Source organism: Brassica oleracea, chromosome C6, assembly GCF_000695525.1.
Source record: "Brassica oleracea var. oleracea cultivar TO1000 chromosome C6, BOL, whole genome shotgun sequence".
Classification (NCBI taxonomy): Eukaryota; Viridiplantae; Streptophyta; class Magnoliopsida; order Brassicales; family Brassicaceae; genus Brassica; species Brassica oleracea.
The window spans coordinates 30,022,967-30,036,256 of NC_027753.1; the positions used below are offsets into that span (position 1 = coordinate 30,022,967).

General features: G+C 36.3%; 2 protein-coding genes across 3 annotated transcripts; both read right to left on the reverse strand.

Moving 5' to 3' along the window:
* Positions 1-1,443: 1,443 nt before the first annotated feature.
* On the reverse strand, positions 1,444-3,473 carry LOC106299934 (putative G3BP-like protein). Of its 2 annotated transcripts, none has more exons than XM_013735954.1 (5): positions 3,184-3,473; positions 2,707-2,968; positions 2,425-2,624; positions 2,160-2,301; positions 1,444-2,074 (listed from the first exon to the last, which is right to left on the reverse strand). In XM_013735954.1, exons 1-5 carry the CDS (start codon positions 3,355-3,357, stop codon positions 1,566-1,568), a joined length of 1,287 nt encoding a protein of 428 aa, XP_013591408.1. In that variant the 5' UTR covers positions 3,358-3,473; the 3' UTR covers positions 1,444-1,565. The 2 variants fall into 2 exon arrangements, with proteins under 2 accessions (XP_013591408.1, XP_013591407.1); XM_013735953.1 differs by having other exon boundaries at positions 2,425-2,630.
* Positions 3,474-9,536: 6,063 nt separating this feature from the next.
* LOC106299935 (ras GTPase-activating protein-binding protein 1-like) lies at positions 9,537-11,765 on the reverse strand. The gene is made up of 5 exons (XM_013735956.1): positions 11,545-11,765; positions 11,209-11,400; positions 10,473-10,961; positions 10,249-10,390; positions 9,537-10,164 (listed from the first exon to the last, which is right to left on the reverse strand). Exons 2-5 carry the CDS (start codon positions 11,380-11,382, stop codon positions 9,716-9,718), a joined length of 1,254 nt encoding a protein of 417 aa, XP_013591410.1. The 5' UTR covers positions 11,383-11,400; positions 11,545-11,765; the 3' UTR covers positions 9,537-9,715.
* Positions 11,766-13,290: the final 1,525 nt, after the last annotated feature.

The following is a 13,290-nucleotide window of genomic DNA, read 5'->3' on the forward strand; positions in this document are numbered from 1 at the left end:
CTAGGCTTTTAGTATACTTTGCCAAAGACATTTGTTGTTAAAGGTGCTAAGATAGCTAATAGACTTGTTAGTAATGATTGCTTTCATATTATTCAACCAAAGACATTTGATGTTTGAGATATGTTAGCAAATGAGCATTTATCTAGACATAGAGCTTGCTTAGAATTATGTCTAGGCTTAAGGTTGATAGTTTGATTGATCATTTGCTATCCTTAGTTCGATACTTGATCACCCAAGGTCTAATCCCTATGCCCATGAGTTCTCTTTTCCCTTAGTCAAGAAAGTATCATTTTGTTATTGCTTTCTAGTATTGGTAGTAGTTTAAAACCCATCTAAATCATTGGTTGCACTTAGATTAAGTGAGTACTTGCATTCTCAGTGCTTTGATATCCTTCAGAACTGGTTCGACATTCACTATACTACAACATTTGTCTTAGGAGCCTTGAAAACTCTTAACATCAAGTGCTAACAGGGCATTCTCTCTAGTCTCTCCTAGCGTGTTTGGTGGTTTCACCATCAGCTTTGCTTACTACCAGAATCAACAGAGTTGGATAGCAAGGTCAGACGAATATAGGGCGAGCCGGTGAGGCATTGGACACACGGATCAGCACAGAGGAAAGCAAAAGTAGAACATAAGAGAATGAAACAACAAACCTTGTTTAGCCCGTGCTAGAGCCTCTGGAAGAATCCTTGTCATTTTCTTAATCAATATCTGGGTTCCAATTTACAGGAATAAGTGAGCATCATTGGATATTTACCACTACTCACTAAAGTCAAAAGGCCAACATACATGTTTACACTTCGTGAACTAGCAACCGCTATGAATGAACCAAAGGAAATGCCTAGAGGGTATTTACCAATGCTTCTGCCTTCCAATACAACAACAGTATGACGATATCTTGCAAAAGTAATCTTCTAAACTGACCATATGATCAGCACTGTACTGATATGGAAGTTATCAAAACCTTTCACATATCTCATGACTCATGGACTGGTCGCTGGCTTACCATAAGATGTGTCTAGTCATCTCGTGTAGTCATCTCCATGGTTAGCCACCATGTCATGAGTTGGATCAACCCGTCTGATCTACAAGACGTGAAAGTTAAGTCAGTAATTTTTTCTTCTAAATTAAAATGCATGAAAATGTTTTGACAGAGAGTAGTACCTCATCTTCAGCAGCTACTGCTGTATTATCAATGACAAACATAGTGAACCTCAACCAAACAATGACAAACATAGTTATTGTCACATAAAATACTTTCTGCATGATTATTGTTGTTCTCTATTTTGAAAAGCAGTTAATGCAAATTGCATTCTGTTACAGATGTATAAGTTTGATTTTTTTTTTGTTAACTTTCAATATTGGAATGATACGACACAAGACCAAACAAAGTGATTGATCGTTTTTTTTTATATAACTAATTAAGAATAGAAGATTTATGATAGGAGTAAAACAAAAAAAAAAGATTTTTTCCGTTTTACTTGAGCAACAACAAAAAAGACTTAAAGAAGTAAAGATATGTGAATCTGTAATGCCGGAATATATTCTTGTCTGTTTCTCTTGGCTATTCTTGGCTCCTCTTCTCGCTTCTGTTCCTACGGCTTCTGACCACCTTGAAGCCATCATCTTCTTCGCCTCCTACAGATACATTCTCAGTCCTGCTTCCATCTGCCAAGCCACTCTGAGGCTTGCTTCCATCTACAGAACCACTCTGACTCCTGATTCCATCTACAGAGCCAGCCGGAGTCTTGCGTCCATCTACAGAACCACTCTGACTCATGCTTCCACCTTCACTTCTCCCACCAGACGGTTTGCTACTATTATACTCAACTTGCTTTTCCTTCACACGAAGTTTATGCTCCCCAAGCTTGAACTGATTGTTCTTGGCAGCCTTAAGTACACTCTTAACAGATGCAACAGATTCAAAGGAAACAAAGGCAAAGCAGCTTCCACTAAACCTAGAGCTTCTGATTTGAACTCCATTTCCTTTGATAGCGCCAAAACCTTTGAATAGTTCATAGACTTGAGGAGGCCTTGCATCCATTGGCAGATTCGAGACAAATATGGAAGTCCCTGCAACCAAAAACAACATGTAAGATATCCAAAACTAGACAAGACAAAGGAGTTGTTTGACAACAATGGATGAACGTTTTCTAACCTGGTTCATCAACCATCTTCTGGTCACTTTTCTTAACAGGTGCTGGAGATACATGGGGTTTGGGTTGTGCCACGGTACTAGGTTTCTGAATCGGGGCTGCTTTAACTTGGAGAGGAGCAGCGTTTCTCGACATGGATAGCACCTGCATTTCATAATTGATTAATACTAAATAAATAATAAGTCCTATAAAAAAAAAATTGATTAATAAATAAGTGTTGCATATAAGGCCCAAGTAAAAAGTCAAATCTACAAGGAGAAAACTCACCATTGAAGCATAAGATATCTTGGCTCCATCAAGAGCAGGAGTAGCTGATGTTTCAGCAACCGGCTCTTTGGGTTTTTGAGCAGTTACAGCCTTTTCAGGAGTAGCCACATTCTTAACCTCCGCAGCTTTGACAGACTTCTTCTTGGTGGTTTTGTGGACCTGCGCAGTCTTTTTTACCTCTTCAAAAGGCTTTGTAACTTCTGGCACTACAATGTTCGTCCATTAAAGAGTTAGTTCTCTTTCAAATATATAGTTATAAAGACAAAGCCTCAGGCAACATACCAGATTCAACAAATGGAAGAGCTCTTGTAGTAGAGGACTCCTCATCAACAAAACGATGAATGTCATTGACGACAGCATAGACACCGTTCGGACGTGCAATATAGAACGCTTGGGAAAACTTTCTCTTGAGGTTATCTTTACCAGTCAAGAAACCTATAACCATGATGAATACCCCATCTCCCAATGAACTCTGAGAATCGACACTGACCACATCGAATGTAGTACCATCATAGTAAGAGGAAAGGTAGTGCTTCTTGATAGCCTGGACAAGGATGATAATAAAACAATGTCAAGTCTCTCTCGACAAAAAAAATAGGCAAGAGTCTTATAACTGGTTTCAGCATAAAGTGCAATTAATGTCATAGAGTAAATAAATATCATGAATCTAATAAGGCAACCAACATAATACAAACCTTGACCTAATAACACCTAATATAAAAGGAGAATCGTGAGAACCATTCAACGACAATGTTTTACCTCGAGGGATGAAAAAGACATCGTAGTACCATCAGGTCCTGGTCTGCTGACAATGCAATCATCAGCATAAAATGTATGTGCTGCTTGAGTCGTCGTCCCCACAGTATGATAGTACTTTTCCACAAAAGCCTCAGAGGCTTTGCGAGCATCAAGAACACCTCCCTCGGCAGCCATATCTACACACGTCCTGAGTTTTTATTTATTTATTATAAAGTTATATCTACTACTTTCATCAATTTAAAAGAAGGCAAGCCTCTATGAAAGGAGGTAGATTTTAGTGTGATTAGGTTAAAGAGGACGATATTTGCGATGAGGAGGCAAGAGAGGAGAGGAGCTTAAATAAGGGTTCAAGAGGGTCGGCGAAATTATGTTTCCATACAACAAAAATAGGAAAGAGAATATTTGTATTAATGACAAAGGGTCGGTCAGCTTTAACTCGGAGTTTTGACTGGGGGATGCTTTTATGTTTTTGACCTTTATATCCTTTTCTCCTTGACCCTATTACTCTTGCCAAGAAAATAAGTAAAACTTTCTTGAACTCTTACCTAAAAATTGAGTCAAAATAAATATTTCAAAAATAATTATTTACTCAGGATAAGATATTAAAGAGAATATGATATAACTTTATAAAGGTTGAATCATTATATAAGAAATGCAAAATTTACAGTAAAAAACTTATCTCAATTCAAATAAGGTATGAAAATTTATATAAACTTCCCATGAAGAAATAGTTGGAGAGGTGAATTCTTCAGAAAAAATTGTGTCTAGGTGGGAAAAACCAATCCATTTTGTATATAATTGATCAAATAAAGAAACTTCAATCATTTCAATTTTTCTTTTCCGAGATGATGGCGTACTTCTTCACATCCACTGTGCATTCAGGATTAGGAATAAGCGAAATCCGACCTACTTTTTACCGAGAGATCCATAAATTGGGATCCTAATGCGCAAACTAAAAGTCATGTAATTTTGAAAGTACATATTTTTTCTATATTGATTTAAGCCAATGAAAGGAAATTATGAAATATTTGACTTTGATTTAGACTGAATCAATTTGATTTTGGTTTAGATTATGTAGTTTATGGGTTAATACAACCCGTTTGAAATGATAGATGCAAACTTAAATACATGTAGATAACTTTTTCTATTGTTAGAAACGTGTACAAAGAAATTTTCAAAATGATTACTACGTAAAACTTATTCCTTCTTATTATGAACTTTTCAATAAGTTATAAGCTATATAAATATAAATAAGAATTAATATATGTTCAAAGTAAATATATAATTATGATTATATAATGATTAAAATGTCAATATAGTTAACGTTAACTATATGTAAGCATATATATATAAATTTTTCTTTTTTTTTGGAAATCAGAAGGTGTCTGCGCATTCGGCCCAAATAATTCCTCCGGACTCGAGACCAGCCGATGTTAATACCGATGACATGGTGTAAAGCATCCTTCCCAGCAAGAATTAAGTGCAATGGAACTTATTTGAAGCACTAAACCACTAGCTTGGTGTAGACATGTATATTGCATGAGATTTGAGAAATTTAATCTCGATTGTCTTTCTTGATAGGTTGATAGAGTGACAAGGCTTATTAGAGATGATGATTACTGGGTTGATTGGCAAGTGTTTTAGAAGTGCTGTAAGATGTCTCTGCAACCTAAATTATTTATATAGCCCAGAATTTTGCCAATCATGTGTAAAGATTTTTTAAAGCTACAGATTTTTCTTTTCTTTTTATTTATTTTTAACCGTGGAAAGCCATAAATCTAGAGCACTTATTTTTTGCTTTAGAAAATTTATAGTTAAGTCTTTGAATCTTTTTAAACCTACCGCTAATATTCTACAGCAAAATTATATACAGCCACAGCAAAAAAAAATCTACAAATTTATTTTTAAAGCAAAAATATAAAGCTACGAATCTTTCAATCATCCTCTACTTAAAGAGAACCTCGGCTTCACTCTGTGAAACACAGCTGAGCCAAGATGAACAGAGAAGATTTCAGCTTCAATACGTCTCAAGACGGAATTGTAATCACAGATAAACAAAAGAAAGACGCGTGGAAAAAGACAATGGGATTTCAATAGATCAGGTGGTGACGGGAGTTATGTTATAAATTTGGAACTCCCCGTATATTGAATGCAAAAAAAAAAAGGAAGAAGAAGAGGTTGACGAAGAGATTTTGAAGGAGAGTAAAGAGAAAAGCTCGGTTAGCTATGGAAAGGAAGAGGAAGACTAAAGAGAAAGCTGCCTCTAAAGGGCTCAGAAGGAATCTGACAAGAGGCTCAAGGCAAATTACAGTACTATCATGTTTCATTATCAGTTATTAATTGGTCTGTTTCATGTTTGGGTAGTCTCAAATGCTGCACTTTCTCTAGCGCTCTTCCTCACTTTTTACCTTTTAGGTGAATTGAGGAAGGAAATAGACAGTAAAAAGGTTGTTGACTTTGCCTAATTTGAGAAAGAGAGATCTAGTGAGTGAAGGGGGCAGCTGACCCATGACTTTCAAATGTAACTTATAGTTTTGAGCTTCATAACTTTAGATGTTATTTATGTTGTCTGTTTAGAAAAATGTCTGAAAAGAACATAATCGTTAGTAGAAGCTACCGTGAGTCCATGGAGACCTCAAGCTGCCCTTTGAGCTAATGCTAATGAATCCCACTTTGTAGTTACAGTCAAGTCTCTTGACTGATTACAGCTTCTGATAAATTGTAAACTACTTCTCAATTTGCAAAAAAAAAAAAAACAATAACAATAAATTTATTTATAATAAATGACCAGAAAAAAAATGACGACCACTCTTATATTTATTTACACAATATATAACAAAATATCATATACAATTTATAGTTATAAAAACAGAAACTTATAATTATAAATGTAAATGTAAATAAATATGCAAGAGTGCATGATAGATACTTAAAATGAAGAAGCCAAAGCTGATGACGTGGAGGCTGCTCCGGCTGACTAAATGACTAGAGTAAAGCTTCGGGTTGGAGAAGAGTCTTTGCAGTTACTGGTTCAAGAAGTATAAAAGGAAGAGTCGAAGCTTTTATGAAGTTCATGCTTTGTATGTTGTTGTTCGTAGACGCCATGAGTCTAGGCACGGTCGCCATGAGATCGTCGTGATCAGTCATCTTCGCCATGAGAAGGTGATTGTGATCGGAATCTGCAAAGCTATCTTGTATTCATTGTTCTATCTTGTATTCTGGTTTGATTGAGGAGTTAGAGATATCCAAACTCTATCATTGGTGCGGTGAAACTGTGATCGAATCTAACGCGGTGGTGTTACGGTGATGATGAAGTTCGGTGAATCGGTGGCAAGAATCGAGGGAAGCGATGGTTTTGTTGCTGGATTCGTCGGAGGCGCTATTGAGTTTTACGAACGATGCGAAGATTACGGAAGTTACGAAAATCGCGGAGTTTCCATAGATGATGCGAACAAGACGATGCAGAGAGATCCGTTGGTGACGCGAAACGATAAGGCGACGGCAGAGCGATTGGATTCTGTGGAGAAGCAGATCGCAACGATCGGAGAGGACTCAAGCGCAGTCATGGGAATCGTTAAGGTTCCAGTGTTTCCGGATGTCGACTTGAGGCAGTGGATTTCGTGGATGGAGCATTACTTTGCTCGGAAGGGACTCACTGACTTCGAGAAGTTACACATGGCTTATGGATTCATTGTGGATGAAGCTGAGACGTACATTAGTGGTATCGATTCTTTGAGGCCTATTAGAAGCTGGAAACATATGAAAGAAACGTTGTTGTTGCAATTTGGCGCTGATGATGATCCAGAGAAGATCAGAATGAAAGCTAGTTATGATAGAGGCCACAAAGCTTTCTTGGAGTGGGAAGCAGTCAAGCGACGACGTTCCCGACTGTGTTCAGGTGATTCTGGTGACATAACTTTCACGGATGAATCAACCTCACACAATGCCATTGTTCATGAGACTGGAGTAGTGAGGAACTGTTTTCTGTCAGATTTGATTCAGCCAGCTTTAGATTCCGAGACGGTTCATGAAAGAGATATGGTGATACAGACTGTCCCTGCTGCAGAAGTTTCTGTACAATCTGAAACAATACTCGGGAAAGATGTTTTTGCTGAGACTGGTCATGAGGACGAACTAAGTACAGAGAAAGAAGCAGAGCAGGTGTCAAAGTCACTATGTATTGCAGCTCAGGAGGAGAGATTAGTTGCAGAGATGTCTCTAAAGGGGCCAGATTTGGTGAAGAGGATGGCATTAACGACTTTGGATAGTGTGTCTGTGAGTTCTAGTGATAGGCATGTTTCAAGTTCAGAAGCTGCTCAAGAGGCAGAAGTAGAGCTTAAGCCTGCGTCACTTCCGGGTATGGAGCAACAAGCTGATGTTAAACGTGAGATATCAGACAGTGCTTGTGTGGAGCAACCTGATTTGTTTCTTGAGAAAGCTCCAAGTTCTTCTCTGGTTGATAGGAAGCTAAAGGAGGCCTTCCATTCAAGGAAGGAATCTGCAGGAACTGTCAAGGGCCTTCAGAAGTTGAGTGGGTTGTTGCAGGCTCAACTGTGTCATGTCCAAATGAAAAGTTTGGATGTAATTACCTTGTTGACTTCAGAACAACAAACTTTGGAGCCAAAGAGGAAGAGTTCCAAGTCATGGCACTTCAAATATAAAGATGAGAACGTGGGGCTGTGTAAACAATACAATCATGTCCTATATTATGCGTGTTGGATTCTGCATATGAGAGACTGGGTGTGCCAGCGCACGGATGGACAGTGTTTGAAGTTTTGGCACTCTCGGTTTCCATGCGTTCCTGTCCTGGCTGAAATATGGAGATCATTGTGCAAAATAATAACTCAGGGTGAGAACAAGTCAGTTGCAGGAATGTCTCAGTGTGAGAACTTAGCTATTACTCTTATCTCGGTTATCCACACATTTGAGAGGTTCAGACTGGAGAATGGCAGTGTTTGGATTAGTAGCATGATTCTTCCATGCCACGAACTATACCATACATGTCTGATGAGAAAGAGGACAGGGCAGATGTTTCTGTTCCAGATGCCGCAGATTTTACAAGTGTTGCAACATTTTTTGGTTGGTGAGGGAGAGTTCCACGTGAAGCATAAATGGAGGTTTAAGTCAGTGGCAGATACAAGACCAGAATTGCAGTATTTTCCTCTCATTTTCCTCTGTTCAAGCTTGTGGGCAAGCTTGTTTTCAAGGGTGGAAGTATATAATGGCATACTTATTGGTTGGTGGATTGTGAATGTGTTGATGTGGTTGTTATCAGCAGTCTGGGACAGTGATGTTCTCGTGAAGAAAATGAGAAAACAGGAGGAAGAGACAGAACTGGTTGCACAGTGTTTACTACAAGTTGTGTTTCAGCAGTGGAGAGACAGAACTGATTGCACAGTGATTACAAATAGACCATGTGGAGACTGTTCTAAACATGAAGAAGAGATGCTGATATTCAGGCTAGTGATGCAAAACAAGGGAAATCTGCTACAAGTGCAAATACATCGAAAGCAGAAATGGAGGAAAAGTTACAAAGATTGGAGGTTCAAGTATAAACAATATGATTGGGAGAAGACAGTGATGATGCTATTACAAATTTGCAAACATCTACAAAACAGAGTTGTCGCAGTTCTAAAACAACAACCACAGAAATGGAGAAAGCTTTACAAGTCTCGGATGTTCAAGTATAAAGGGAAGATTCATGTGTTGAGCTTGACCAGTGGTGAAGATTGGAGTTTCAGCAGGAGAAAGGAGACTTGTGTGCTCAGCGGTTTCTTTCTATACAAGCTTGTGGGCAAGCTTGTTTTCAAAGGATGGAGTATTGATAGATACTTAAAATGAAGAAGCCAAAGCTGATGACGTGGAGGCTGCTCCGGCTGACTAAATGACTAGAGTAAAGCTTCGGGTTGGAGAAGAGTCTTTGCAGTTACTGGTTCAAGAAGTATAAAAGGAAGAGTCGAAGCTTTTATGAAGTTCATGCTTTGTATGTTGTTGTTCGTAGACGCCATGAGTCTAGGCACGGTCGCCATGAGATCGTCGTGATCAGTCATCTTCGCCATGAGAAGGTGATTGTGATCGGAATCTGCAAAGCTATCTTGTATTCATTGTTCTATCTTGTATTCTGGTTTGATTGAGGAGTTAGAGATATCCAAACTCTATCAGTGCATGGATCAGAATCTTGTTAGAAACATCAATGGTGAAACATGCAAATTAAAATTTTTGAAAACAAGCAAAAAAGGATAGAAAATTGTCTGACTGAAAAGAAAAAAAAGAACAGAAGATTTATATTGAGTCCCATAAGGAGTAAAACAAAAAGAAAAAAAAAAGGAACAGAATTTATATTGGACAACAGACTTAAAAAAAAAAGTAAAGAGATGTGAACTGTAATGCCGGAATATTTTCAAGTTGCAAACTCTTCCCTTATCTCTTCAAACAATCAACTTTTCTAAGAAACTGTAACTGTTCTTGTACTGGTGTTTGCAGAGAGCACCAAGCTTTAACCTTAGCAGCTCCTTCTTTAGTGATTCTTTGGCTATTCTTGTCTCCTCTTCCCACTTCTGTTCCTACGGCTTCTGACCACCTTAAAGCCATCATCTTCTTCGCCTCCTACAGATACATTCACAGTCTTGTTTCCATCTACAGAGCCACTCTGAGTCTTGCTTCCATCTACAGAACCACTCTGACTCATGCTTTCACCTTCACTTCTCCCACCAGACGGTTTGCTACTATTATACTCAACTTGCTTTTCCTTAACACGAAGCCTATGCTCCCCAAGATTGAACTGATTGCTCTTGGCAGCCTTAAGTACACTCTGTACGGATGCAACAGATTCAAAGGCAACAAAGGCAAAGGAACTTCCACTAGCCCTGGAGCTTCTGATTTGAACTCCATTTCCTTTGAGAGCGCCAAAACCTTTGAACAGTTCATAGACTTGAAGAGGCCTTGCATCCATTGGCAGATTCGACACAAATATGGAAGTCCCTGCAACCAAAAACAACATGTAAGATATCCAAAAATAGACAAGACAAAAGAGTTGTTTGACAGCAATGGATGAACATTTCTAACCTGGTTCATCAACCATCTTCTGGTCACTTTTCTGTACAGGTGGTGGAGCTACATGGGGTTTGGGTTGTGCCACGGTACTAGGTTTCTGAACCGGGGCTGCTTTAACTTGAAGAGGAGCAGCGTTTCTCAACATGGATAGAACCTGCATTTTCAACATTGATTAATAAGTGTTATAGATATGGCCCAAGTAAAAAAAAGGTCAAATTTATAAGAATAAAACTCACCATGGAAGCATAAGATTTCTTGGCTCCATCAAGCGGAGGAGTAGCAGCTGTTTCAGCAACTGGCTCTTTAGGTTTTTGAGCAGTTACAACAGCTTTTTCAGGAGCAACCACCTTCTTAACCTCAGCAGCATTAACAGACTTTTTCTTGGTGGCTTTGTGGACCTGCCCAGTCTTTTTCATCTCTTCAACTGGCTTTGTAACTTGTGGACAAGACTTGGCAAACGTACCAAATACAGCAGCTGGAAGAGCTCTTGGAGTGGAACCCTCTTCATCCACAAAACGATGAATGTCATTGGAGACAACATAGTTACGGTTCTGACGTGCAAGATAGAACCCTTGGGAAAACTTCCTCTTGAGGTTATCTTTACCAGTCAAGAAACCAATAACCATGATGAATATTCCATCTCCCACCGAACTCTGAGTATCAACACTGACCACATCGAATGTAGTACCATCATAGTAAGAGGAAAGGTAGTGCTTCTTGATAGCCTGGAACCAAGGATGATAATAAAACAATGTCAAGTCTCTCTCCGATTAAATATAGACAAAGAGAATTAATAACTAGTTTCAGCATAAAGTGCAATTAATAACTAGTTTCAGCATAAAGTGCAATCATCATAACTAGTTTCAGCATAAAGTGCAATTAGTATCATAGAGTAAATATCTCATGAACCTAAATATCATTAACCTAATATAAAAAGAGAATCGTGAGAAACATCCAACGTCATTGTTTTACCTCGAGGGATGGAAAAGACATGATAGTACCATCAGGTCCTGGTCTGGTGACAAGGCTATCATTTCCATAAAACTTATGAGCTGCATGAGTCGTCGTCCCCACAAGATGATAGTACTTTTCCACAAAAGCCTCAGAGACTTGGCGAGCACAATGAACACCTCCCTCCGCAGCCATATCTGTACACGTCACGTCCTGAGAAAACAGAAAGGGGAGAATACAATTCAGATCAAACAGAAACAATCAACATTCTAATCCAAAACCCATTATTAAAAATCAAAACTTTTCAGAATGCAAGAAAAATCACAAATCTGAATTCGTATCAAGGGATTTACAAACCTAGAGATGGAACCAAGAGAGTATAGAGAAAAGGAGGAGGCTTTTAGTTGTGATTAGGTAAAGAAGTTTGAGAGATTTGTGAGGAGAAGGCAAGAGAGGAGAGGAGCTTTAAATAAGGGTTTAAGACAGGTTGGCAGAGATTATGTTTCCGTAAGGAGAGAACAAAAAAGGAAAGATAATATTTGTATTCATGAACAAAAGGGTCGGTCAGCTTTAGAAACTCGGACTTGTGTTTTGAGTCTTTGACTGTGAGGTGGATGCTTTTATGTTCTTTGGCCTTTATATCCTTTTCTTGTTGACCCTAGCACTCTTGCCAAAATAAATTATTGGTTAAACTTTTTTGAACTATTTAGTTAATGATTTCTAGATTTCTTGTAAATTTAGTCTTACTTTCTTGAACTAAATAATTAATGGATTGATGACCAAAAAATAAAACAAAAAATAATTAATGGATTTTCAAAGATAGATACAAAATCTTGTGTTCTTATCTAAGTAATAAATTTTAGGGAAAATAGCCAAAACAGAACAAAAATTCAACATGTTTGTCCTTTTGGTATAATATCATTGTTAAGTTGTCTTTTTAGTATAATTTTTTTAATAATCCCAAAAATAACACTTGATTAATCAAATTAATCAAATAAATACATTTTAAAAGTATTTAAATATTAAAAACAAATTAAAAAATTAAAATTTAATTAAAATATATATATATATATATATATATATATCTATAATTTTAAATTAGAATATATTAATAAAAATTAATATAAATAATATATTTAACATTTTTTATATTAATATAAAAAATTGATATAAAAAATTGAATTCGAAATAATTATATAAATAAATACATTAATAAAAATAAATGAATATATTAATAAAAACTTAATTAAAATAAAGAGCACAAAAAAATTAATATTTTTATTTATAAATTGTACATTTAAATTTACAAACAAATATTTCCAAAATATCGACTAAACATTTTACTCGATATTCAATAATTTTTAGTGTATGTTAACTATTTTATAAATTATTTAAATAAATAAACCTTTATTAAATAGTTTAGAAGTTTAATCATATTTGATAAATAATTTTATACTTTAAACAATTATAATAAGTAACACTTATATACTAATATTTTTACGATACTTATATACTTAAATTCAGTTATTACTTTTAATATATGATGTTAACTAAAAATAAAATATTCTCATGCATAGCATGAACAATAACATATTCTCATGCATAGCATGAACAATAACATTTATATATTCTCCGTGATATACACCAATTGAATTTCAAATAATTCTATAAATAAATATATTAATAAAAATAAAACAAATATACATATTTTTTAGTCGATATATGTTTGTAAATATATCACAAATGTCATATATATATATATATTTTGCAAACATATAAAAAAAATAAAAAAAATATTTTTGTAACGTTTTAAGCAAGCACAGAGATTACAAATATTTTTAGAATATTTTTGTGACCAAATATACACATTTTAGGAAGTTAGAATATTTCAAATATTTTTAGAATATTTTCTTGACTAAAATTTTTCTAAATTTTTGCAAAAATCAGGTTTTCTTATCCGTAAAAAGCACTTTCTACATTGTGTAGAACGAAGACAAAATCCCATAAGCATATTCTACTTCATGTAGCAGTCAGAATAATGTATAGATTGCACATTCCGGGAGTTGTAAAATACGTAATAAAAATAGAAGTTGCATTAGACAA

What these genes read in the sequence shown, in the direction of transcription:
- LOC106299934 (XM_013735953.1), bottom strand. Translation starts at nt 3,357, where the DNA reads ATGGCTGCCGAGGGAGGTGTTCTTGATGCTCGCAAAGCCTCTGAGGCT. An exon ending in TGTCTTTTTCATCCCTCGAG is followed by an intron (nt 2,969 to 3,183) that starts GTAAAACATTGT and finishes ATCCTTGTCCAG; the next exon opens with GCTATCAAGAAGCACTACCT. An exon ending in GAAGATGGTTGATGAACCAG is followed by an intron (nt 2,075 to 2,159) that starts GTTAGAAAACGT and finishes TTTTGGTTGCAG; the next exon opens with GGACTTCCATATTTGTCTCG.
- LOC106299935 (XM_013735956.1), bottom strand. Translation starts at nt 11,382, where the DNA reads ATGGCTGCGGAGGGAGGTGTTCATTGTGCTCGCCAAGTCTCTGAGGCT. An exon ending in TGTCTTTTCCATCCCTCGAG is followed by an intron (nt 10,962 to 11,208) that starts GTAAAACAATGA and finishes CCTTGGTTCCAG; the next exon opens with GCTATCAAGAAGCACTACCT. An exon ending in GAAGATGGTTGATGAACCAG is followed by an intron (nt 10,165 to 10,248) that starts GTTAGAAATGTT and finishes TTTTGGTTGCAG; the next exon opens with GGACTTCCATATTTGTGTCG.